General features: G+C 45.3%; 2 protein-coding genes across 4 annotated transcripts in view; one reads left to right on the plus strand and one right to left on the minus strand.

The window, feature by feature from the left end:
* Nucleotides 1-143: 143 nt before the first annotated feature.
* LOC115198449 (actin-related protein 2) lies at nt 144-10,381 on the plus strand. Its single transcript, XM_029760394.1, has 9 exons — nt 144-377; nt 6,657-6,767; nt 7,034-7,192; nt 7,436-7,565; nt 7,763-7,899; nt 8,172-8,321; nt 8,616-8,761; nt 9,223-9,355; nt 9,597-10,381. Exons 1-9 carry the CDS (start codon nt 330-332, stop codon nt 9,765-9,767), a joined length of 1,185 nt encoding a protein of 394 aa, XP_029616254.1. The 5' UTR covers nt 144-329; the 3' UTR covers nt 9,768-10,381.
* Nucleotides 10,382-10,696: 315 nt separating this feature from the next.
* LOC115198448 (ras and Rab interactor 2) overlaps nt 10,697-26,515 on the minus strand; it is a 51,932-nt gene continuing 36,113 nt past the window's right edge. For 2 of the 3 annotated variants that reach the window (XM_029760391.1, XM_029760393.1), the window contains exons 2-13: nt 25,409-25,540; nt 24,727-24,841; nt 24,357-24,429; nt 24,069-24,160; nt 23,574-23,785; nt 22,961-23,278; nt 22,437-22,774; nt 21,977-22,200; nt 20,216-20,527; nt 19,940-20,071; nt 19,199-19,374; nt 10,697-12,472 (exon numbers count right to left, since the gene is read on the minus strand). In XM_029760391.1, the coding sequence (XP_029616251.1) occupies nt 12,149-12,472; nt 19,199-19,374; nt 19,940-20,071; nt 20,216-20,527; nt 21,977-22,200; nt 22,437-22,774; nt 22,961-23,278; nt 23,574-23,785; nt 24,069-24,160; nt 24,357-24,429; nt 24,727-24,841; nt 25,409-25,540 (2,448 nt within the window). In that variant the 3' untranslated portion in view covers nt 10,697-12,148. The remainder of the gene's footprint in view (nt 12,473-19,198; nt 19,375-19,939; nt 20,072-20,215; nt 20,528-21,976; nt 22,201-22,436; nt 22,775-22,960; nt 23,279-23,573; nt 23,786-24,068; nt 24,161-24,356; nt 24,430-24,726; nt 24,842-25,408; nt 25,541-26,515) is intronic. The other variant, XM_029760392.1, reaches the window with a different exon arrangement.

The raw sequence follows: 26,515 nt of genomic DNA on the forward strand, positions 1-26,515 counted from the left end.
ACTTCACTTTTTAATAATTAAACAATTAGAGTTGATTTGTGACCAACAATTAGACAGTGAGATTGACACATAGCCTACCTGTTGACATACGCCAATTCCGCCCCCCCCTGTCTTTTCTCCTGCCCCCACTAGTCTCGACCCCGCCCACACTTCACGTTATTGAAGGAAGCTGAATTTGTTGCAGTCCCTTGTATTTTCCATTTCGCAAAAATCTTTCCCCGTGTGTTTAGAAAGAAATGAAGTGTTGCTTAATTGGACTAGCCCGCCTGCGTTGAGAGCCCCGACCGGAGGGAATATATAGAGGTACCTTCACTCACCATCAGTGGAACATGGACAGCGAGGGCAGAAAAGTTGTCGTCTGTGACAATGGCACAGGGGTGAGTGAATATGTCGACAAAACGTTGTTAAAATTACTTTAATTGTTTTATCACTACCCCGCCGAGTAAAACAATTCTAATATTGAATGTTCATTTAGGATTTGGGAATGAATTATGAGTGTATGCATAATTGGAATTTAACAACCTGCAAGAAGTAATGTAGGTGTGTGACGCTATATCTTAATCAATTGTATTTGTCCCTTTGGCTAGTTGGCCCTGATTCCCCCCCAAATAAACATGTCAGCTAACAATTTTCAGATTGGTAAATTGTCTAGCCAGTTATCTTAACTTGTAGTAATCATGGCCGAATCCTGACCGGGCACTCAGGGCACGTGCCCAGGGGCCCAGAGGGGGCCCTCACTGATTTTGTTAGTCACTCTCACTCAGATATCATTAATATGGAATAAGTCATGGAAAAATGTGTAGAATTGCAGGAAATTTGCTGTAAAACTGCAAACATTTCTCTCCGCACCATGGCAAATTGGGTAGAATGGCAGGAAATTAGCTTTAAAAATGAACAAAAAGTATCTTGGTAGGATTGCAGGAAATGTGTTATGAAATTGAAATAAATTATCTCTCTCCGCCCCATGGCAATATGTGGAGCACTGCAGAAAACGTACTTTAAAACAGAAAAATGTATCTCTGCCCCATGGTAAAATAAGTAGAATTACATGAAGTCTGTTATACAGTTGCAACCATATCTCACTTAGGGCCCCCAAAATGCTGTGTTGTGTGTTGATAACAGCACAGTTAAGTTATTTTCTAATATCCTGCTACAAAGTTGCAACATTTAATTCATAAATGTGGTTTCAGAGAGTCACTTAAAAAAGTATGATGTTGTAGAAGCCTATGTAGAATGCTGCTCTCTGCGCAGGTAGTAGGTTGGGGTGTGGGTCTGTTATGAGTGCACATCTGTCTGGACTTGTCACAGCCGACTCCTCTTATTCACACAGACTGCCATACATGGTGGTGATGTGTTGGAGTGAGCTGTTATTGGAGGGGAAGCGGGAAAGGAACACAACCCAATCATTTCTGAGATAATTCTCAATTCCTCATGCTTCTTGCTTCTTGAGTTCATCTGCACGAAACGAATGGATATTGAAAGACCCTTTAAACTTCATGTCCTGCAGAAGTACAACATAGATTTATGAGCTACAAGAGTTTACTTGCCCAGCCTCCACACTTGCGGCTGGTGCTAGTGATTGGAATAGAGGTCTAGGTGGGACTGATTTCTTAATCCCGCTCCCGCCCGCAACCGCAGTTTTTAATGCTGCACCCGCCCACTCTCTCTGGCTTTATGTCCGACTCCCACCTGCTCCCGCAAGAACTGGCCCGAACCCAACCTAAATCGCGCAATGTTATTTTAGGTGTGTGACGCAGCTCGTTTGGCAGCTATTGTCTCAGCAATTTTGCGCCCTATAGGCAATAAACAAATGCGCAGAAATAATCTAAGAAATAGGTTAGATTAAATTACCAGAGCTTCTCACGTGGCCCGTTATATTCGGCAATCGATCGGTTTTACTGGGCTATATAAACCAGTAGGCTAGACGTACAGTAGTTTGACGTACAGTAGTTTGCACTTTCTTTTGAGATACGATTTTCAGACAGAGACAGATATTGGTGATCAATAGGCCTTTTTATTCCATGGCATTGTAGTAAACTATAGCCAAATCATATTTAGAAATTTAGTTTATTTGTATTTATCTGCCCCGTGCTTCTCCGCCCAGGCATATAGCCTACTCTTTTTAATTGAGACAATACGGCACCTGATCTCGCATGTCCAAGAGGATATGTAAGGCTACTGAACTTTCTCTTGGTTTTGCATATACGATATAGCCTACTTTTTAGGAGTGGGACTATTTGTAGGTAGAGACAAATGAATGGGTAATTATTTAGCCTATTGAAAAGGAAAAGGCGCTACGCTCGCTCACCATGGTATTGTCATGCCCTGACCATAGAGAGCCCTCGGGGTTCTCTGTGTTTTAGGTCAGGGCGTGACTAGGGAGGTTTCTAACTATTATATTTCTATGTTGGTGTGTGTGTATGGTTCCCAATTAGAGGCAGCTGATAATCGTTACCTCTAATTGGGGATCATACTTAGTGTGTCCTTTTTCCCACCTGCTATGTGGGATATTGTTTTGTAGGAGTGTCTATGTGCGCTAAGTATTTCACAATCGTGAAATCTTTGTTGTTTTGGAAGTTTCACTATTAATACAATGTGGAACTCTACTCACGCTGCGCCTTGGTCCAATTATTTATACGACGGTCGTGACAGAATATCCCACCATAACAGGACCAAGTAGCGTGCCCAGGAGGTGAAGGAAAGTTGGACATGGGAAGAGATACTAGGTGGATGCGAGACCATTCCTTGGCGGGAGTCGCCGAGGAGTAAAGGAGGACAGCGACGACGCCGGGGTCCGCGGCCACAAACAGCCCAAGGGCAACCCCAAGATTGTTTTTGGGGGGGGGCACAAGGGGCGGTCGGCCGAGGAGAGAGCCAGAGACCGTCTGGGAGTCGGTGGAGCAGTTTGAGGAAGGATATTGGAGAGAGATGTTGGCTAGAAGTATGCTGCAGCACAGGCGTTTTGAGGAGAGTGTCATCAGTCCGGTGCAACCTGTGCCGGCTCCACGCACCAGGCCTCCAGTGCGCCTTCCCAGCCCGGTACGTCCTGTGCCGGCTCCCCGCACTCGCCCTGAGGAGCGTGTCATCAGTCCGGCGCAACCTGTGCCGGCTCCACGCACCAGGCCTCCAGTGCGCCTTCCCAGCCCGGTACGTCCTGTGTCGGCTCCCCGCACTCGTCCACCAGTGCGTGTGTACAGTCCGGAGTCTCCAGCGATGGTCTACAGCCCGGAACCTCCGGCGACAGTTCACAGTCCAGAGCTTCCAGCGACGGTTCATAGTTCAGAGCCTCCAGTGACGGTACACGGTCCGGAGCTTCCAGTGACGGTCCACGGCCCGGAGCTTCCAGTGACAGTCCACGGCCCGGAGCATCCAGTGACGGTCCACAGCCCGGAGCTTCCTGCGCCGGTGCCATGGCCGGAGCCTTCCACTGCGCCGATGCCCAGTCCAGGCACGGTGTCCAGTCCTGCTCCATGGCCGGAGCCTTCCTCTGCGCTGGTGCCCAGTCCGGGCACAGCGTTCAGCCCGGCTCCATTGCCGGATCCGCGGTCTGAGCGGGTGTTACGTCCCGCACCGGAGCCGCCACCGACGTTAGTTGCCCAACCTAACCCTCCCCATCTAGTTTCAGGTTTTGCGGTCGGAGTCCGCACCTTTGGGGGGGGGGGGGGTACTGTCACGCCCTGACCATAGAGAGCCCTCGGGGTTCTCTATGGTGTTTTAGGTCAGGGTGTGACTAGGGGGGTTTCTAAGTATTATATTTCTATGTTGGTGTGTGTATGGTTCCCAATTAGAGGCAGCTGATAATTGTTACCTCTAATTGGGGATCATACTTAGTGTGTCCTTTTTCCCACCTGCTATGTGGGATATCGTTTTGTATTAGTGCCTATGTGCGCTAAGAATTTCACGATCGTTAAATCTTTGTTGTTTTGGAAGTTTCACTATTAATCAAATGTGGAACTCTACTCACGCTGCGCCTTGGTCCAATTATTTATACGACGGTCGTGACAGGTATGCGCAGGTTGCGCCTTTTCCTTTTCAGTGATGGTCATATTTTTGGACTGCACCTCGAATCACGTTTGTTAGGCACCCTCCACTTTTTTCCATTATCAATATTTATTTGCAGACACTGTAAACTATAGCATAATAATATTTAAGTCAATTTCCTTGGAAAGATAACTGCCACGTGATTCTCTGCCCATGCATACACTGTAAACCCCAATGTGCTGTCATTACAATTTTGGGGGGAGGAAACCAGGTGCACTTAAGTGAATACAGTTACTTAAAGTGATTTTGTAGTCATTACTCAAACCGATAGAGTCACTCTGACTCTGTAAGGGGTCCAGATTTGAGTTGTATCAGGTTATGTTTTTGGGGGTGAAGCCCCCACTAAACCACAGCTCCAATATACTTTCCCAGTGTGCCTTGCCTTTTTCAATGAATTGTAGTTACCACCAATGACTGTATTTCGTAATGACATAAACTAGGTTTCCATCCAATTGGCTACAGATGTTCATGCGAATATTCTAAAATCTGCATAGAAACAATATGCCCATTTTCACACCTGAGATGTGTTTCATCAAATTAACTTGTTGCATATAAAAGGCTGTGAGTGATGTAGTGCACATAAAAATAACCTTTGCTGTTAAATTCCCAGGTACCAAATAAAAATTCAAAGTTAAATGGGTTTCTATCATATTTTCCCAAAATGTTGCGTTATAACTACATTTTGGTATTGGCACGTGCGCTCTAGCCAACAATTTGCATATAGCCTACAGTGCAGGTATAGGCTACATGATGATATTATTTTATACAAAAGACCGATACTTTTTATTTGTCAAACGGCAGCCAAGCATCGATCATTATATCAACAGAGTGCAAGACGATGAGTTTATCTGAAGTTTATGATAATTTACATCTGTAGCCTAATAAACTGCATGCTTTCCCTAGTCGCAGTGGGAGGACCACACAACATGTCATCGCGTGACTCCAAGTTTACGTCGATATGATGGTTATTATATCAATATTTGCGCATAAAAGCGCTTCCTCCGTCATTTATTGCATAATACATTTTACTGACACAAAACGTCCCCATCATGTCTAGCATATTTTGTTTAGTCGACATTTGAAAAGTTTACTGATTAGCGGTTTCTGGTTAGAGACATGGTTGTTGAATTCGTTAATTTTCAGTCCTGTGGCCTTCACCAAGTGAGTTCCTAGTCAAGTGTTGTCATTATAATTACACTCTTTATGACAATACATTACATATCTCATAAGGCCTTATTTTTAGGCCTAGCGTTACCTTAATACAGTGGCCTGAAACTGATGGTTTACAGGCCACATCAGGCCTGCAAGTATGGTTGCAAAATTCAGTAACTTTCCCAAAATTCCCAGATTTAAAAAAAATCCTGGTTGAATGATTTCCAGGAATCTTCAAACCCGGACTACTAGATAACCTGAGAAATGTAACAGAATTTTGCAACCCTACCTACAAGTCAGATTAGACTGGCTTGCAAAGTGATGTGTGATTCCTATTGGAATCTAGCCATAGTTAGGAAATTCAACAGACATTTTTATTCACCTGCAACCATAATGAGTTCCAGATTTAGGAACAGTGTGAGGAGACTACCTAAGCCATTTAAACTGGAACAATCAAATCTAACTAAATGATTGGATTGGTTTAGAAAAAGTAAAGTTATTTATCTTTGTGTAGCATAAGATTAATCAATCAATCACCCAATGTTACTTTCGGTTTTGAACATCAGCTTCAAAAAGCTGAAAATACAATATGTTTGGTTATGGAAATTATATTTCACAGCGGTTTAGATGGTACAATGATTCTCTACACTACACTTGCTTGTTTTGTCACATAAACTGAAATTAGGCGAACTATAAACATTTTAGCAACCAGGAAATGGCAGAGCAATTTCTGCATAGTGCTTCTTTAAAACAAATGTAGTTCATGTGACTTCTCATTTAGTTTTGAGTCAGTAGCACAAATATTTTAAGTAATAATGACTTCATTGACTTTGAGTTCAACGTACTACAAGTATTTGTCAAACAACTGTATCAAGTCAGCAATAACAACAGTGTAAAATGTATATTGAAATAGTACATTCTACATGCTATTGCTGTCTATTTACCTGTGTGCTTACAATACACACAAAACATCCTGTTGTTCTTACAGTAACTTACTGGCAGCCAGTTACCAGCAAGTTACTGTAAAAACAGTACTGTATATTACCGTAAATTCCAAAGAGTTTCTTTGGTACCTTTTGTGCCGTTTTTTACAGTAATTTACAGGTAACTGGCTGCCGATAAGTTACCATAAGAACAACAGGATGTTTTGTGTGTATTGTAAGCACACAGGTAAATAGACAGCAATAGAAGGTAAAATGTACTATTTCAAGATGCAGTTTACACTGTTGTTATTGCTGACTTGATACAGTTGTTCGACACATCAGCCTTTAAAGTTGAACTGAAAATATTTTGCAGAAGTTTAGCGTGAGTGACATTCTCTGGTCACATTTTGGTTTCCACTCAATGCACAACAATGTATGACTTTTTCAGCAGACTGGTATTTCCTTAACCTCTCATGTTGAAAGTGTATTGAACATGTAAGCTACCAACCTCATGTTTCTTTCATATTGGTTTCCATGCAGTTTGTCAAGTGTGGCTTCGCTGGCTCCAACTTCCCCGAGCACATCTTCCCTGCGTTGGTGGGCCGACCCGTCATTCGTTCAAACACCAAGGTCGGAAACATCGAGATTAAGGTGAGGTTAATTAAGGAGACAGTTGACTTCCAGCCTGAAGATAAACACTGACTCTTATGTGTCAAGGGAAAAGTTATTGTCCAAACATGATTGCTCCTCAGTTGAGCATATTCTCCTTTGATTGTACATGACTGTAAACTCCCTCTCTGACAATCACAATATAGTGGTAATATCTCGAAGTGCCATGTCTGTAGCCTCTGTATATTTCGGAATAATCAAAGAAATCCAAACCAACTCCCCTGGTGACCCCCCAAACCTCAACCTAGGACTTGATGGTGGGTGATGAGGCCAGTGAGTGTCGCTCCATGCTGGAGGTGTCCTACCCCATGGACAATGGCATCGTGCGCTCCTGGGAAGACATGCTTCACCTGTGGGACTACACCTTTGGCCCTGGGCGCCTCAATATCAGCCCCCCAGACTGCAAGGTCAGTTATTGTATATAGGTTAGTTTAATTGAGGTAAAATACAAATAAATTGCAAGAGAGACCTAGGTAATGAAGTGCATTTAGTCTGTTAAACTTTCAATGTTTTTTTTAGACTATTATGTTTTAGACATTCCATAAAACGTTAGGATTGCGTCTAAGTTAAAAAACAGTTTTTACATTCCTCTGCCCTCTGTGTATGTTGTGACGTTGTGTGGGGATCAATAAAGTTGAATTTGATTCAAGGTGCTGCTGACGGAACCGCCCATGAACCCCACTAAGAACCGGGAGAAGATTGCCGAGGTCATGTTCGAGACCTACCAGTTCCATGGCATCTATGTGGCCATCCAGGCTGTGCTCACACTCTATGCCCAGGGTAAGGGGAGATTATACCCAAAGACATGGCTCTCCCTGTTATATATACTGTAAATAAGAACATACTATAGTGTCATGCCTAGACTTTAGCTCAACAGGATAACACGTTCTTGTGGGGGGCGCGGGTTCGAACCCAGTCGGTCACCATCATACCGTCTGTTACGTGACACTGTGTGTCCTGCCCTGTCCTGTCTCCAGGGTTGCTAACGGGTGTGGTTGTGGATTCGGGTGACGGTGTGACCCACATCTGTCCCGTGTACGAGGGCTTCTCTCTCCCCCATCTCACGCGCAGGCTGGACATCGCAGGGCGTGACATCACACGCTACCTCATCAAGGTGTGTACGAGGGAGGCGTCCCTAGTGGCACCCTGTTCCCCACGCAGTACACTACTTAGGCTACCACCTGGGACGCATCCAAATGAACTTTAGCGGATATATGGCGACGTTAATTCTCTCCCTCGTGTCAATCATCATGCAAAACCTTTGCAAATATATAGCCTATAGGACTACACATTCATCATGAACTATTTTGTCATTTAAATTGCTTTCTGGGGATGAATATAAAAGACTCCTTTGTTTTTTTCCCCTACCTCTGACCCATCTCTCAGCTGCTGTTGCTGCGCGGCTACGTCTTCAACCAGTCGGCGGACTTTGAGACGGTCCGCATGATGAAGGAGGAACTATGCTACGTGGGATACAACATAGAACAGGAGCAGAGACTGGCCACAGAGACCACCGTGCTGGTGGAGTCATACATGGTACTGTAGCTAACCCTATCCACACATGTCAATTAGAGCGAATGCTTATGAATGTGAACAATGCTCTTTTAGCTTGGGTAGCAATCTGTTTCGCTGTTAACAAATGGACTGTGGCAAGGCAACGACGTAGCAAAGTTGCAGAACTCAGAAACAATCTGACACCCAGGATAACCTCGTATAAATCTCTCTACCCCACGCCCATAGGTACTGTAAATCAGTGACGTAAAATACTTCCGAAAATAAGAGGTATGAATTTGTAATTATTCACTAACTCTCTCTCTCTCTCTGTTCTAGCTCCCTGATGGTCGTCAGGTGATGGTGGGAGGGGAGCGGTTCGGGGCCCCTGAGGCCCTCTTCCAGCCCCACCTCATCAACGTAGAGGGAGCCGGTGTGGCAGAGCTGCTGTTCAACACCATCCAGGCTGCTGACATAGATCTCAGGTCAGCGATACGCCACCCTGCTGCTGGTCTCCATATGGTTTTAATGGCTGGACATAACGCCGCTCGCTAGCTTTGTCTCATACTGTATGTGTTGTAGCGAACCTTTCTATTGTGTGTTTTAATGTCGCACAAGTATGGGAGGAGGCTAGGCTTTAGCGTCAGGTCAGCTATACGGTACAATACACTGTTGGCCCATGCTAAAGTTAGAGATCTGCACAATAGTCGTTACATAGTTGTAATACATATATGTTTACACACTATATATTATCGTTACATACATGCGATCGTGTAGGTTATTGTAGTTGTTTGGTAGCTGTATTAAATGTATAAGCCATAATATTATACATCTATAGCTAGATGACCTCAATCTCCCTCACCCACCCGTTAAATTAATAACAACTGTTCGCACGCGTTATGGTTTATGTCTGATTCCTTGTTGTGTGTGCCTCTCCCTCCGGAAGGTCTGACTTCTACAAGCACATTGTGCTGTCTGGAGGCACCACCATGTACCCCGGCCTTCCCTCCAGACTGGAGAGAGAGATCAAACAGCTCTACCTGGAGAGGGTGCTGCAGGGGGACACTGAGAAGCTCTCTGTAAGCACACACATATACATGCACGGACGCTTGCACACACGCACACACACACGCACACACACACACACGCGCACACACACACACACACACACACACACACACACACACACACACACACACACACACACACACACACACACACTACAATAAGTAAACCTGTGCAAATATTGTGTTCATTTTAGTTTACCATATGTTTTTCGACCCACTCCCTTTCCCCTGTTCCTTTCCTCCCTCTGTGCAGAAGTTTAAGATCCGCATTGAGGACCCTCCACGGCGTAAACACATGGTGTTCATGGGTGGAGCGGTGCTGGCCAACATCATGAAGGACAAGGAGTCCTTCTGGCTGAGCCGGGCTGAGTACCTGGAGAAAGGCCTAAGGGTTCTGGACAAACTGGGAGGAGGCGTGAGATAAAGGTGAAATAGGGGTTAGGTAGGGTCTCACACACAGGGTCTGGGGGTTCCGGACAAACTGGGGCACGGCAATAGATAGAAGTCCTCGGTCGTATTGACTTGGCACAAACGGAAGAAAACGGTGTGCTCTAATGAACACGACACTGGATAAAATGGGGGCCGGGGTCAGCTAGACTTAATACAAAACAAAGAGTATATGATACTGTGTTAAAAACTGTGATTCTGTAATAGAGAAATGATCATGCTTTCCTGTATGCATAGGAGCCATCCATTAGCTCTGATTAGAAATCTCTGTTATAAGTCTGTTATAAGAAGCATGACATAGAATAGCATTTTCCTCTTCGTAACGATCAACTTTCCAAGATGTTTTCATTGTCAAATTGCCATATCGTATTGCATACAACACAACAATTACACAGTAAAATTACACAATAGAATTGTACAATTGTAATGTTTCACATTTTTACCATTTTAATTCTCACTGTGTCAAATTGAACCCTTTTGATGCAGTTCGTCATGTTGTTTCAAATGCATATGAAAAGAAATACAACAGACTTGAATCTAAATGCCAAATTGAATAAAGTTCATGTTATGGTCTTTGACGACTGAATTGCCCTTCCGTATTGGACTATATCTTTGTGTCTTTAAAGACTGTTAGTTGTCACATATTCTCTGTCACCAATCATACAGTTGGAAAAATAGCCATATTTGTTTATTCTGACAGTGTAGAGAATATGACTAGTCAAAGGTTTTGTGACCGTTGTGGTTTGAGGTTGCCAGAATCTGTCTGATATATAAGAATAGTAATTAGCTGTCTCCCAGTTCTGACTTGTGACATTCCCTCTGCATTATAACGCCATCGTGATATTACTGTACATACTTTAGGCAGCAAACACTGATAAACAAAGAATACATCATGTAACAGCACTATGAACAGATATTGCAATTTTATTGCGATTTTGTAATTCTGGACAAAATACAGCAATGTGTTATACATGAAAATAATTAGTGAATGCCATAATGTTGCATTTTTCAACACAATCAACACATGCATCACATACTAAACCTGCAGGTTATTTACATAAAATTAAAACAGCATGCAATAGTCTTCAGAGAATGTGTCATTGTTCGTCTTTAAATGAACCGTCGTCCAATGAAAACTTTCATTAAGTAAAATATTTCACTCTCATAAACAAACTTGTGATTCATATTAAATATAACTATTCCACATTTAACAATTATTGTAATAATACATTTCATAATTTGAAATTTGAAAATAATAACATTGAGTTGAACAGTCAGTTGACAAAGATGATCTGCAGCAAGAGGAGTCACCATGGTGACTTAGGTGACTTTACATTCAACCAATCACCATGAGGTATAACATGGTCCCATTTTTATTGGCCGTTGTCACAGATTGTCTTTTCTCTGAGAAGCTCCTTTTTTTCATGGAATGTTATAGCAGTTCTATAGAAACAGTAATTGGAAGTAAAACAGAAAAAAAGGTATTCTGACAAATATGTCCCTTTCTTATCGTAAAGTGAAATTCAGTTGGCAAAACAAGGAAATATTGTGCCATTTAACAAAAGTCCTCATACATGTTGTCTATTTGTAAAGTTTACAATATTTCCCCCCAGCCTGTCAACTGTCGATAATATGTGACGAGAGATGGCAGCGTCAACATCAACAGTACCTCAGACCCAGAATCACAAAATGGCTTCATGGCGTTTGCTTGTATTGGCTCTTATTTACTCCTATATCCGTAACACTGTAAATAAGTCAAAAGAACCACGTCCACCTTACGTTAAAGTAAAGATTATCCTTTAAGCTCCACACATTCCTATGTGTATGACTTTACTTTGGTATTGAGGTTTGGTCTTGTAAAAAATATTTATGTTGCTTGTACAGTAACAATACTTCCAAAGGACATACTGGTAGCTAGTGGTTTAGCCCCCCCACCCCAACCCTCAATAACAGGGTTCCGAACATAGATATAGAATTCATTCTAATTCTATGGTTCCAACCAGGGCGCAGCAGACTGATGCACAGAAGTGATGTGAATAATAGACTACCAACCTCCCCTTTATCTAAGGCTGTATCAAGTGACACCCTATTCTCCATATAGTGCACTACATTTGGCACCATATTCCCCATATAGTGCACTACTTTCAAAAAAACATGTAGTGCAGTGTGCTACCTTTAAACCTCCACTATGGAATAGGGTGCCATTTGAGACTTGCCCCTTAGTCTTTAGTGTGGGCTGTAGTTATGACAACACGTCCAAGACACAACACAGCTTTTTTAATCAATCAACCAATCGAAAAACGCTGAGATCCGAGAAGTACCCTTCCCTCTCTTCCTCTTCCTCTCGCCTTCCCTCAATCACTCCTCACACACAGACTCCCCCAGGTCCACAGCTCCCCCTCTGGTCAGCCGCCGCATCTTGCTGAAGTCGTGGTCCGTGCGGAGGTAGGAGAGAGAGGGGCCTCCCTCGCTGTGGCTGGCCAGGTCCTTAGGCTGTGCCTGGGTGGGAAGGGTCCTCATCTCCCCCCCGGACCTCCAGTAGAGGGTGTAGTCCTGGGGCTCGGAGACGGCGAAGGTGGAGGCACAGAGCTGGGCCAGGGCCTCGCTGCTCTCGCCGGCTCTCCACTGCAGCGTCCGCACAGCACTGCGCTCGCCGTCCTGGAACAGTACCCGAACGCACCTCTGCGCGCACACACACACACACACACACACACACACACACACACACACACACACACACACACACAGATAAACACACAGGCAGAAACACACACACACATAGAAGCATACACACACATACATACGATCACCCCCCCCACACACACACAAAAACACGCACACACACAAAATAATAAGATTATACATTTTGTAACTTAACTCACATAAGCAGCCTTTATAACACAGCCCTCCGAGACCACACAAAGCTCAGAGAGGTTCAAAATAACAGATCATCTTCCATTAATTTGAACCAAGTTAACTAATTCAATACGGTACACAGTACATAATACACACAGCCTCAATAGGCAACTGTTCATTAACACAGCTTTACATACTGTAGGCTATATACCATAAATCCTCATTCCTCAAAATAAATCAATACCAACCACTCTCAAATAGCCTAGAGTGCATACAGTCTTCACTGTTTATTCAACAGTATTCATAGACATGTATAGTCTTCATATTCTAACAAATTCTCTACTTTTATATCTTTACGTTAAAACACACCCACTTTAAAACGCACACACTGTAAACATACATTTAACCAACTCCATTAAGTCATACCGTCCCTTCATCTTGACAAAAATAATCCATACACTTGCACATAACTAGTATACATGAAAGTACAATAATATACATCTCCACTAAATGTGAATACAGCGTACCATAATACACATAACACTGTCTGAATGTTCGGTACTGTTCAAATGTATTACATAATTGGAGAGCCACCTACAGTACCAGCGCCATATAGCGCACACACACACGCACACACACACACACACACACACACACGATACAGCCCCAGCAACAACTTTCCCATTACCCACTATTATAACCACGTCATTAAACAACATTAAAAAGCAGCAACTTACAGAGTCACTGAGCTCCTCACCGTCCGTGTGCATATTGTGTTTGCTCTCTTCAGTGGGTTGCTGCTGCTCAGTAAATTTCATGTTATCTGACCGCCCACTTCTTCATAGCACTTAGCTAGCTCACTGATCTCCCTCAGTGCCAGTACTGCAAATCTGTTGGCGGGTGTGCGTGTGTGTTATAGCTATTTGAATAGAGTGAGCAGCCCACGTGACTGAATAGCTAACCACAGTATTTGTACCATTTCATATGGTGAATGGTGGTCATCATTTGTGGACGCTTCAAATACTAGGAGAATGGTGTGTCTGTGTGTGTGTTAGAACTAGCAGCTATTTGAAGGGAGTGAGCATACTACACGTCACTAATCAGCGATCCACTGTACTGTGTTAACTGGTGAATGGTGGTCAGGATTTGGGGAATAACAAGCACGAGGAGGGTGCGCCTGTCTGGAGTGCTAGATGGGAGGAGTTTGTTCTTTTGGGACTATTCCATTGGTTCCATTGCACCAGGCATCACAATCCAGCACAGCTAAAGTATTTGACGGAAAATGAATGCTATTTGAACCCACATCTGGGTGACCAGAGGTAGAGTGGACATGCCGACTCTCCCGAGGGGAGAGTCTATTATTCACATCACTTCTGTGCATCGAAAAACATCTTGGTGTCACAGGAAGTCCACTTTCTCTTTGTCTGTTAAGCTGGACAAGCTTTCTCCCCGTATGCCATCCACTGCCTTGGATGGCATACGGGAGGTGCGGAGGTTGAGCTCTGTAATCATACAGATCTCATCCCCAGGATCCAAATCCAGTTGCTTCCCCACCTCCTCCAGTAACTTTGACTGGTAGGCCACCAATAAAGAGGTCACATTGAGTGCTCTGATTGATGGGGCTGAGGTTTTGTACGTCTTATGGAAAATACAGGCAGAAAAGTGCTCCGTCTTTACAAAGAGGGAAGTACTAGTATAGTGCTAGTAGCACGCCATGTGGGGTGGAGGTCATCAGCCATTGACGGCTCCACCATGGGAGTGTTGCAAAACCCGGATTCCTCCATATTGTGCAGGCTAGGAGAGTCCCTAGCCAGGATCTTGCTGTTAAGGGGCTCGTCCCATAAGCTCCTAGCCTCCCTGAGGCAAACTGGGACCGCAGGAAGTAGTTGCTTAACGGGGGCCATGCAGGATGGGAGTCTTTTCCCATCGTACAGGTCCCTTCTGGGGTCCTGGCCCCCCAAGTCTGCCAAGTCTGGCCGTGGCTCACTTGCAACTGCTGAGGAGCCTAAACTCCAAGCGAGGGAGATTTGTGGCTCTTCCGTCCTGGGGGCAGGGAGACCTAGGGACTTGAGAGGGGAACAACAACAACAGTGTCTTCAACCTCAATCTCAGTCTCAAAGTTGAGGACACCCACAAGATTTATCCCCGTTGTCATCCCCTAGCTCGCTTTCCCGACACCATATCGTCAGACAGTGAGGGGCTCGCCCCAGCTTACCTCGGTTGTGGGGGGTTGAGCCTCAACCTCGGTTGCGGGGGGCTGCGAGGTGAGGGAGGGGGTAGAGATAGCGGAGCATTTTAGCCTCCTCCTGATACCCGCTCTAGTCAGCAATTTACAATGATAACAGGACTTGGGGTTGTCGAATGCTTCCTGAGCATGTTCCCTTCCCAGGCAATTGACACATAGAAGGTGAAAATCATTTTCTGCAATCATGGAGCCGCAAGCGCAAGAATGTGGGGGTTTGAGTGCTTGGCTCAGCTAGCCTTGGGATGGGGCAGCAGTAGCCATTGTATAGAACAGGGATAGCTGATGACAAGACACCTTTTGTAAAAACAACATGTAAGCCCTGGGCTTTTGATAGGCATAAGCTAGCTAGTAGAAGCTAGCTTATGTCATGCAGTCTCTCTCTCATCCTGGGATTTAAGGTATTACCGGCATATCACACAAGGGGGCGCTAAAACACAAGAAAAGCCCATTGGTTCTCTAGTATCAGAATGCTAACAAAATTAGCACAAACTAATAGTGAAATAACTAAATGCCAACAAGCGATAACGAACATAAACTAATTGCAAAGACAAATAAATCCAACTCATAAAGTTATGCAAGCATAGCTTAGTAGCTACCAAATGTGATTTTCAGTGAGTGTGTGCAAATGAACAAAGTTGTGATGCATGCTTTTCTGAAGGAAGAGCAGCTTGTGTACACGGAGCAGATGTGAGAAGAACAGAGGAGAAAAAAACGCTAATAGGAAGCACAGGGAAACAATGGCAACTGTACAGATAACTCATCCAGAGATCTGTGACTTCTGGCAGAAAGCTATTATAAAATATCTGATGGCAAACATTTAAGTATTGAATTCTATAGAACGCTCTAGATATAGAACACTATGGGCTCATCGGCTCCCTCTTTCTCCCGTTGTGCTGTTTACAAACAAACAAGTGACTGGCTCAACTGGACTTTAAGGCAGGGAAACTTAAATCCGTTTGACCTAATTTCTACCAGCATGTTAAATGTGCAACAAGAGGTGGAAAAACTCTAGACCACCTTTACTCCACACACAGAGATGCATACAAAGCTCTCCCTTGCCCTCCATTTGGCAAATCTGACCATAATTCTATCCTCCTGATTCCTGCTTACAAGCAAAAATTAAAGCAGGAAGCACGAGTGACTCGGTCAATAAAAAAGTGGTCAGATGAAGCAGATTCTAAGCTACAGGACTGTTTTGCTAGCATAGACTGGAATATATTTCCCGGGATTCTTCCGATGGCATTGAGGAGTACACCACATCAGTCACTGGCTTAATCAAAAAGTGCATCGATGACGTACATACCCCAACCAGAAGCTCTGGATTACAGGAAAAAATCCTCACTGAGCTAAAGGGTAGAGCTGCCATTTTCAAGGAGCGGGACTCTAACCCGGAAGCTTATAAGAAATCCCTTTATGCCCTCCGACGAACCATCAAACAGGCAAAGCGTCAATACAGGACTAAGATTGAATCGTACTACACCGACTCCGACACTCGTCGGATGTGTCAGGGCTTGCAAACTATAACAGACTACAAAGGGAAGCACAGCCGAGAGCTGCCCAGTGACACGAGCCTACCAGACGAGCTAAATTACTTCTATGCTCGCTTCGAGGTAAGTAAAACTGAAACATGCATGAGAGCATCAGCTGTTCCGGACGACTGTGTGATCACGCTCTCCGCCGATGTGAGTAAGACCTTTAGACAGGTCAACAGTAACAAGGCCGCAGGGCCAGACGGATTACCAGGACATGTACCCCGAACATGCCCTGACCAACTGGCAAGTGTCTTCACTGAAATTTTCAACCTCTCCCTGTCTGAGTCTGTAATATCAACATGTTTCAAGCAGACCACCATAGTCCCTGTGCCCAAGAACACTAAGGTAACCTGCCTAAATGACTACCGACCCGTAGCAGCCATGAAGTGCTTTGAAAGGCTGAAACCCTAGACCCACTCCAATTTGCATACTGCCCCAACAGATCCACAGATGATGCAATCTCTATTGCACTCCATACTGCCCTTTCACACCTGGACAAAAGGAACACCTATGTGAGAATGCTATTCATTGACTACAGCTCAGTGTTTAACACCATAGTGCCCTCAAAGCTCATCACTAAGCTAAGCACCCTTGGACTAAACACCTCCCTCTGCAACTGGATCCTGGACTTCCTGACAGGGCACCCCCAGGTAGTAAGGGTAGGTAATAACATATCCGCCAAGCTGATCCTCAAAACGGGGTCCCCTCAGGGGTGCATGATCAGTCCCCCCCCTGTACTCCGTTCACTCATGACTGCACGGCCAGGCACGACTCCAACAGCATCATTAAGTTTGCCGATGACACAACAGTGGTAGGCCTGATCACCGACAACAATGATACAGCCTATAGGGGAGGTCAGAGACGTGACCGTGTGGTGCAAGGACAACAACCTCTCCCTCAACATGATCAAGACAAAGGAGATGATTGTAGACTACAGGAAAATGAGGACTGAAAACGCCACCATTCTCATCGACGGGGCTGTAGTGGAGCAAGTTGAAAGCTTCAAGTTCCTTGGCGTCCAAATCACCAACAAACTAACATGGTCCAAGCACACCAAGACAATCGTAAAGAGGGCACGACAAAACCTATTCCCTCTCAGGATACTGAAAAGATTTGGTGTGGGTCCTCAGATCCTCAAAAGGTTCTACAGCTGAACCATCGAGAGCATCCTGACGGGTTGCATCACTGCCTAGAATGGCAACTGCTTGGCTTCCGACCGCAAGGTACTACAGAGGGTAGTACGTACGGCCCAGTACACCAAGCTTCCTGCCACCCAGGACCTCTATACCAGGCGGTGTCAGAGGAAGGCCCTAAAAATTGTCAAAGACCCCAGCCACCCTAGTCATAGACTGTTCTCTCTGCTACCGCACGGCAAGCGGTCTAGGTCCAAGAGGCTTCTAAACAGCTTCTACCCCCAAGCGTTAAGACTCCTGAACATCTAATCAAATGGCTACCCAGACTATTTGCATTGTCCCCTCTTTTACGCTGCTGCTACTCTCTGTTATTATCTATGAATAGTCACTTTAATAACTACACCTACATGTACATATTACCTCAATTACCTTGACTAACCGGTGCCCCCGCACATTGATTATGTACCGGTACCCCCTGTATATAGCCGCGCTATTGTAATTTTACTGCTGCTCTTTAATTACAATTTTTTTAGCCGTTTTTCTTAAAAATGCATTGTTGGTTAAGGGCTTGTAAGTAAGTATTTCACTGTAAGGTCTACACCTGTTGTATTCGGCGCATGTGACAAATACAATTTGATTTGTTCTGGGGAACTACGGTAATGTTAATAATGTAAAATAATGTGACAGATGAAATGAAGAACGCAATCTGCATTATCTCCTAAGGTATTGCACAAGTTGACTGCAAGTATTAACTTAAAATTAGCTGCAAATATTCACATATTTAAAAAACGTAAAGAAATAATTTAGACGGCTTTGAAAAACTATCCTGTGGCTTTTTCCAAATACCCCTGTATACGGTATATACGGTATACCGCCAAAGCCTAGAGGCAATAATGCGTTAGCTAGCTAGCAGCTACCTCATGGCTAAGGCACGCTGTAGCTAGCACAGTGCTAGCCGGAGGGAACCACGTGGTGGCAGTTCGACTTCGTGTAGGTATTCTCCCACGACCGTAGAGCTGTGAGGCTAACCAGTCGGTCTAGTTAACACAAACAAGTAAACCAAGGTTAAACTAGACGAGAGAAGGGAGATAGCAATATTACCGTGTTGCAGGTAGTGATGCTGGTGTGCTTAGCTTGCTTTCCAGCGAGCTAACCAGGTTAGCTTAAGCCTAGTGGGGTGAGCTAGCCCTTTGTTAGTGTGGTTAGTTAGCTTTCCAGCTAGCTAGCCAGGTTAGCTAATGTCTTGCGGCGTAGCTAGCTGTGTAACGTTAGCTACCACCGGAGACTGAGGAGTAGAAAATGTATTCTACTCATAGCAAAACTTTCCTTACAGTCAGTACTCAACACAATCGACGGAAGCTGATCGTCCTATGTTCGGCAGCGTTAACCTCGCGATTCGCCTGAGAACAGTTCAGTAGGAAGACAGGGATCTAGTCGTGCTGAGGGTAGCGGTCTCTTCCGCAAGGAAGAGAGGCGAGAATGACTAGCGGGCAGACATCCAAGAGATGTGATCCACTGAGACAATCCCATTGTGAGATATCGAAACAAGTATTTGAAATATAACTGTAAATTGCTTTGTGACAACTGCTGATGTGAAAAGGGATTCATAAAATAACATTGATTGATTGAAATAGTGTGTTACCTGGTTCTGTTGTCTCTCCTGGTGGCTCTTGGCTTCCAGGCTGCGTCTGCGGCCCCACTCCCTCAGCCCATCCTGTGCCTCACGAGTCAGACCTCCTGGGGGGACTTGGTCCCCCTCCGCCTCCGGGCTCTGGATCAGACACAGGCTGGCATAGACGCTGGTCAGGTAGTACCCACCTAGGAGACGGGGTGGGGGCACAGAGCACAGCGAAATGTCAATACAGTGACTTTGAATGCCATCTAAATATCCATTCACCCACATATGTCTTCATTATCCCCCATGTTATTTTAAAGGTGGAGGGGTGTATGAGGGAAAGGGTTGTAGTGGGTGTAGTTCATAGTGGTACCCTCTCCTTTGGGGTAGAAGTAAGGTGTGTGGCAACACTTTATTTTAATCGTCTGTAAAAAACCTATATTAATTATTACTCCCACATTTATAAACCATTTACGTACTAATCAAAGTAAAGCTTTTTTACAGTCCAAAATCTAAAGTGAGTGCTATTTAACCTTAACCCTTACCTAACCTTAAACCTAAATGGTGGGCAATCTTTTTGTTAATGCCTTATGAATGGTTTATAGTGAAGCGTTAAAATAAAGTGTAACCAGGTGTGTATTGTGGGGTGTAGTGTATAAAAGGGTGGAGTAAGTATGTAGTCTGTACCATCTCCCCTAGGGGTGTAGTTAGAGGTATAGGTGGATTGAAGGTGGACAGGGTGTAGGCTATAAAGGGTGTAGTGCGTACCCTCCCCAGTGAGCCAGGAGGGCTCCAGCAGCTCCATCATGTACTCCACCTCCAGTAGGATCTGAGGTGTGTTACACATCACTATCACATAGGACAGCGCCGGCAGGAAGTCCGCTGAGCTCACTTCCTGTCCTGGGAGCATGAAAAGACAGCTTTAACAGTTCATTGATTGATTGATTATGACAGTGGATAACAGCTCCTAGTTTATAACAGCCACATCAATTGTGTTGTAATGACTCGCTTTAGCTAAATCAAGCAAAGTTAAGGCCCACTCACCACCGTCGTGGAGGGCCCCCATGGCTTTCTGGACCGCCTTGCACATCTGCAGAAGCAGCAGCATCTTGTCTATGGGCGAGTGGGTGCGCTGCATGAGAGCCAGCTTCTGCCTCACCCTCTCCACGCCACGGGTGTCGGGCACGCCCACAAGCACCCCAAGGTGCTCCATCGCCCCCTCTTGGCAGTCCAGGAGACTGCAGGCCAGGCGCTGGGTGGAGCCGTCCTGTCTGTGGAGGGAGAGGAGGGCCTGGCCAAGCAGCACCCTCAGAGGCTTCAGCACACAACCAAACATGGCCTTCTCCAGGGCTAAGTCTGCATGGGGGAACATACACACATACGTCGGTAGGCACGCACACACAGACGCATGCATGAGCATGCACAAACACAAACAAACGCAAGTGCACATAGACGCGCGCGCGCACACACACACACACACACACACACACACACACACACACACACACACTAGCAGTTAAAGATTGAGGAAACACATTGTATAAAGTTACACTTTATTTCTGAGCACAAACTCTTATCTCAAACATCTCAAAGTACCAGTTATATATATACACATACCCCTACACACACCAACCACTTCTTTACAGAGGAAATTATTCTTCATTACTGAGGGACTGGGGGAAGTGGCTGTATACAGGCTTGCCTGACTTGTCCAACACACATAAAGCTAATCTCAGCTCTACATCAATACCCAGCCCCCGTCTTTCCTCGATCTCTTCCTCTATTCTTCTGTCTCCCTCCCTTTCTACCTTTCTGTTCCTCTCCCTCTCTCTCTCTCTCTCCCTCCCGAGCCACTGAGAATCGTGCTGCTCTTCAAGTGCGCGTGGGACTGTGATATCTTTTTATGATAAACGATGAGTGAGGAAAAAAATGCAAATGCCTCCACCGACGCAATGTGTGTGTGTGTGTGTGTGTGTGTGTCTGCGCAAATCGTAGCAACGGTGAACTAAAATCAGCAGAGTCTGCTCCACTCTCGCCAAAAGCCTCAACACTCACTGCTCAACCAGGCAACAGTGTTAAGTCCCACTCCTTTACACCTGTGTGTACAAGGTAGTTGTTGTGGAATTGTTAGGTTATTACTTGTTAGATATTACTGCATGGTCGGAACTAGAAGCACAAGCATTTCGCTACACTTGCATTAACACCTGCTAACCATGTGTATGTGACAAATAAATTTGATTTGATCACACACACACACACACACACACACACACACACACACACACACACACACACACACACACACACACACACACACACACACACACACAGTCCCTCCCCTCCTGAAATCTCAATGAACATATCTCGTATTCAGCAACATACTCTTTGCCTGGCTCAATGTGATAGATGGGTTTCTCTGGCGTGGCTAGCAAAGCTTTTAAAATCCTAGTGACAATATGAACTCCACTGGATGAAGAGCTACCCCTACGCACTAGCATTGTGGTGATAATACCTTTTCACTAAAATCCTGTGGACAGTCTACTCCCCGTCTCATCTAAAGCTAGCCTGTTGTTTCCATAGACAGAATTATCTCTCTGCCACTGTCTCCTCTGTGTAACGGTGGGTTTACTGTGCATTATAATATAGCCTGTAAATCCAATGGACAGTATCTAATTGACATGCTGCTTACATCTAATAACATTTGTGTTCTTGTCACCCATTATGTGACACCTCTGTACCTCTCTCAATCTCATGATTACCAAAGTAGTGGTTGGAACTTAAGACAACTAAAGTTGAAAAAGGTACCTTTCTCATTGTCAGGCACCAGGGTCTCTAGGGGGGGTGACAGCTCTCCGCTGTCCAGCAGGAAGCAATTGGCCTGGGACAGGAAGCGCCGCAGCCCCTGGAGCACCCCCACGGAGGTTGTCAATGAGAAAGACGACGATGGGGATGAAGCCTGCGCCAGGACCTCTCTCAGCTCCTCTCTCTGTCTCTGGATGAACTCCTGGACCAGGGAACCAAATGCAGACCTTCAGAGAGAGAGAGAGTTTATACCAAAAACGTTATGATGCATTTACACAATGGTGCACAATTCTACCGCAGTTCTATCGACCAATATCACAGAATTTTCTGAAATGTTTACAATGCGACGTAAACAAATGTAAATAAATAGACAATTTGAATGCTCAAAGGCGCTAATATGGCGTCCAGACAATAGAAAAGTTGGCCAAAGTCTCTCTATATGTTTATATATGGCTCTGCCAACCTCCGATCCCTGGACAGCTCCTCCACCAGCCTGGCGAGCCTCTTCTCTGGAGCGAAGAAACACACAAACGCCGCACTCATCCTGTGCAGGCCTCCGTGGCCCCCCCGTGAGCGCACCATGGGCGGGCGGTGCTGGGGGTTGGGGTTTGGTTGTTTAAAGAACTGGTCCTCTGGTTCTGGTTCCTCTTCCTCCAGGCTGCTGAATGAGCTGCTGCTGTCCAGTTCGGCCAGAGAGGGGGCCGGGCGGCCCTCCAAGGCCAGGCACGCCACCTCGATGCTGGGCTCCTCTGGAGCAGGAAGGTCCTCCTCTACCTCCACCACCAGAGGTTCTGTTGGAGCCTGGGGAGAGATGGCGTCAAGGTCATATCTTCATACGATGCATCAATTTGTCAGTGTGATGAGTGTGTGAATGTAAGTTTCTGTCATTAAAGGAGAAAAAGAGAGTGAGACAAAAGAAAAGAGATAAAGGAAGACAGAGGAATATGGAAAGAAAGAGACAGAGAGAGACATATCTCATAAAGTTACCTTTACCGGTGGCGGTACATTTATTGGCACGAGATCCTCATCCTCTGCCGACGTCGGGGACAGTGCAGGGGTCCTCCTCAGGACGCCAGCCCCAGGATGGATCTTCCTGTGTGGGTTGGGACTGGGCTGGAGGGGGGTGGGCTGGAGCCTCTCCTGGTCCTGGGGGTCTTCTGGGACTGAGGAAGGGAACGACCCAGCCCCCCCACCACCAGACAGAGTCATGGAGCCCTCGGTGGAGACACGGACCCTCATACTGCGTTTGAAGCGGTGGCGTTTGTGTGATGCCACCTGGGTTGGCTGCTGTTGCTGTTGCTGCTGCTGGGGGGGGGGGGGGGGGTCGAAGTTAGACATAACCACTGATTCAGGATCATATCTTTGTTCACTCTCCTAATGGTTATGGTTAGGATTGGTGCTAGGGGTAAACTGATCCTAGATCTGTGGTTAAAGGTAGACTCTGCAAGATGACAACATCCTAAACAATGGGATGGCTGGCTTGCCACTTACAGCCATTTTGTTGTCTATGAGTTTGAACTTCAAGCTGGAGTTAGGCAAGTAAACTGATTCAGGGTCAGAAATCATTTTCACCCCCCCAATGGATATGGTTAGGAATTACCTCCACCTGTAGGAAGAGTGGGTTGATGAAGCAGAGAGACTCCTGTCTGCCGCAGGACAGCAGGTAACACAGGTCCTGGGACAGACCTGCCTTGACCTGGGTGGCACTGATGGGTGGAGCCTTGGTGGTGCTGGGTGGGGCCTTAATGATGGTGGGTGGAGCCTGCCGGTCCCCTGGTCCATTCTGGGTGTCAGACAGGGGACACCAGAACTCTGTTGGGATGTGGGGAAAACAAGAAGTAGAAAGACAATGCAGTCTGGTTCAGATTCTGGTACTGAATGTTTCCATAGTTTAGTGTTCAGAGGATATGTCAGTGATTAACGCCATAAAGAGATTGATATTGAAGTGCTTTGAAGACCATATCCTACTGTGGTGGACCCAGTCCAGAAAACAAGCCCTAGACACTTGTGTAGATCTGAATGAATTGGATAGGTATATGTTTTATCCGCAGTCAAATGTAATGCTACCCAATAGATCCGTTGAATGAATCCCTACCTAATCCCATATGAGAGATGGCCTCCAGCTTTCTGTGGGAAGAGGCCTGAGCAATGGCTTCTGGGAGCTCCAAAGGGAAAGGCAACACATCTCTGGAGACAACACACACACATAGTTATTTAGGATCAATGATATGGTGGTTCCCAAGACATAGTGGGCTCCAACAGCATGTGGGTACTCTGTTTTGTAATGGGAGTGCCACTATAGAGTATAGTCTGTCGACAAAACAGACCAAAGCAGTGGCAGTGTTATGGACAGGTACACGGGTGTAAAGGTAGTGCTAATCACCTGCTGATGCAGTAGAAAGCCACCAATCGGCAAAGGTCTGGGAAGCTGAGGGCGGAGCTCTCCAGGGCGAAGGCTGGTGATAGGACAGAGAGTTTAAAACGAATCACATTTGGCAGCATTCTTCATCGTTCATGTGTTTCATTGTTAGTTTAGAGGAGTGTTTCTTAACTCCAGTCCTTGAGTACCCTCAACAGTACACATGTTTACTGTGGCCACGGACAAGCACACCTGATTCAACTAATCGTCCAGCCCTTGATGAGTTAAATCAGGTGCGTTTGTCCTGGGCTAAAATCAAAACGTGTGCTGTTGGAAGTACTTCAGGACCGGAGTTTAGTGTGTGTGTTGATTTTGATGTACACATGGTACTCACTTGAGTCCTCCTCACATATGAGACACTCCTTGACGGAGGACGCTGCCCTGTCAGCTGTCACTCTGACACACAACATCTTGCTCTGGCTGGAGCTGCATTTGCGCACCAGGAACGTCTACAGGGGCCATCCATAAACATTGGCAAAGAGAACAATCATTATGTACCTAATCAAAATGCCTTTATTTGTATGGCATGTTCAATGGAAACAAAGACTTTAAAACTCACAACGCGTTTTGGCTGCATGGCGTTACATGTTGTTCCCATTGAACACGCCACACAAATAAAGGCATTTGAATTAATTATACGAAGAATGCCTTGCACCTCCTTTCTTTTTGATGACCAATTTAAGCTTTTCACCAATGAGAACCTTCTGTTTCCAAAGACCTACTATTGTGTACATTAGCAGCGCTTCCCTTCCTCCCTTTTTACTACAAATAAGGAGATACCGTTTAAACAAGTACTGTTGTAAATGTTTGATAAGGGCTGTCAATAGTAAGTAAGTAACAGTAAGTCATGGCTGAAGTTGGATTTTATGAGGGTGGTTTGTGAACTGTATAGTAAGTTCCTGAGTATCTTGTATACTACTCCATTGGAAAGCTATACTAAATTGAACAGATGCAGTTCACCTGAGAGTGAGGGTTAGTTCATTAATTGACGGAATGATCTGATTGGCTCTCCTCACCCCGACAGGTTCTCTGAGCAAGATGTAGAGGGCGGAGTCAGCGTTGATTGACAGCTGCAGCCAGATAGGGTGTGTGTGGAGGAGGCGGTCCAACACACTGAAACTCCTCTGGGAGCCCAGGTCCCGCTGCATCTAAATAGAACACAGGAAGGGGTTTATTTATCTCTCTTGTTTTCCCCTCGCTCTCTCAAAACTGCAGGGTGGATGTCACAGTGGTGACATTGTGTGGGCTGCCGAAGAGCATTGCGAGCGTAGCAGCAGATAGTTGCCTTGGTTACCGAGGCCTACACATCCTACCAGGCATTCCCGTTCAGTAACAGCACCCCTCTCTTCCAACACGCGGAGACCCACACACACAACATGCGCAAGTGCACACAAACACACAAAACACTTCCAACACAAACCCCTCCAGGAGTGCATGGAAACTACTGACAAGGTGAAGAGTCTTTGGTATATTTCTAGAAAGTATTGTGACTTTCCACCGTTGCAAGTGTATTTATACCCTTTGTTTTATTGGCAATTCCGCTCTACTGGTAAACACAACATCCTCATCTCTCGTATCCTAGAGAAAGGTGAGATGTAGTTCTGAACAGGAAGGAGCCTTTTGTTATTGTTTTCTTTTACGACTTGATGATGATAACATTAGTCATTATAGGAGTCGGCCACGTAGGGGAAATCACTTAGAAACAAGGAGGATAACACGTTCATGTTGTCTAATTACTACATCACAGCAGATTTAACACTTCAAAACCTTTGTCGTCCTTTTCTGCGAGAGATCAAATATTTTCCAGTACGAGTGCAAGTGTCATAATGCAGATTTAACACTTCAAAACCCGTGTCGTCCTTTTCTGTGAGAGATCAAATATTTTCCAGGACGAGTGTAAGTCTCATAATGCATTAAACGCCATTATCAGCCGGAGTCATAAATTGAGAAAACTCTCAGTCTCTATATTATCATTCAATCTGAAAGCGTCCATTCCCTGGTCTTTACAAACTGATTTAACATGGTAATATAGTTACACAAGCGACACACATCCTGTGTCCTCTATGACTAACATAAACAACCTCCCACCTCAAGTGAGTGCGCAGGGCAGTGTAGGGGTCAAC

The sequence above is a fragment of the Salmo trutta genome, chromosome 8 (assembly GCF_901001165.1).
Source record: "Salmo trutta chromosome 8, fSalTru1.1, whole genome shotgun sequence".
Taxonomy (NCBI): Eukaryota; Metazoa; Chordata; class Actinopteri; order Salmoniformes; family Salmonidae; genus Salmo; species Salmo trutta.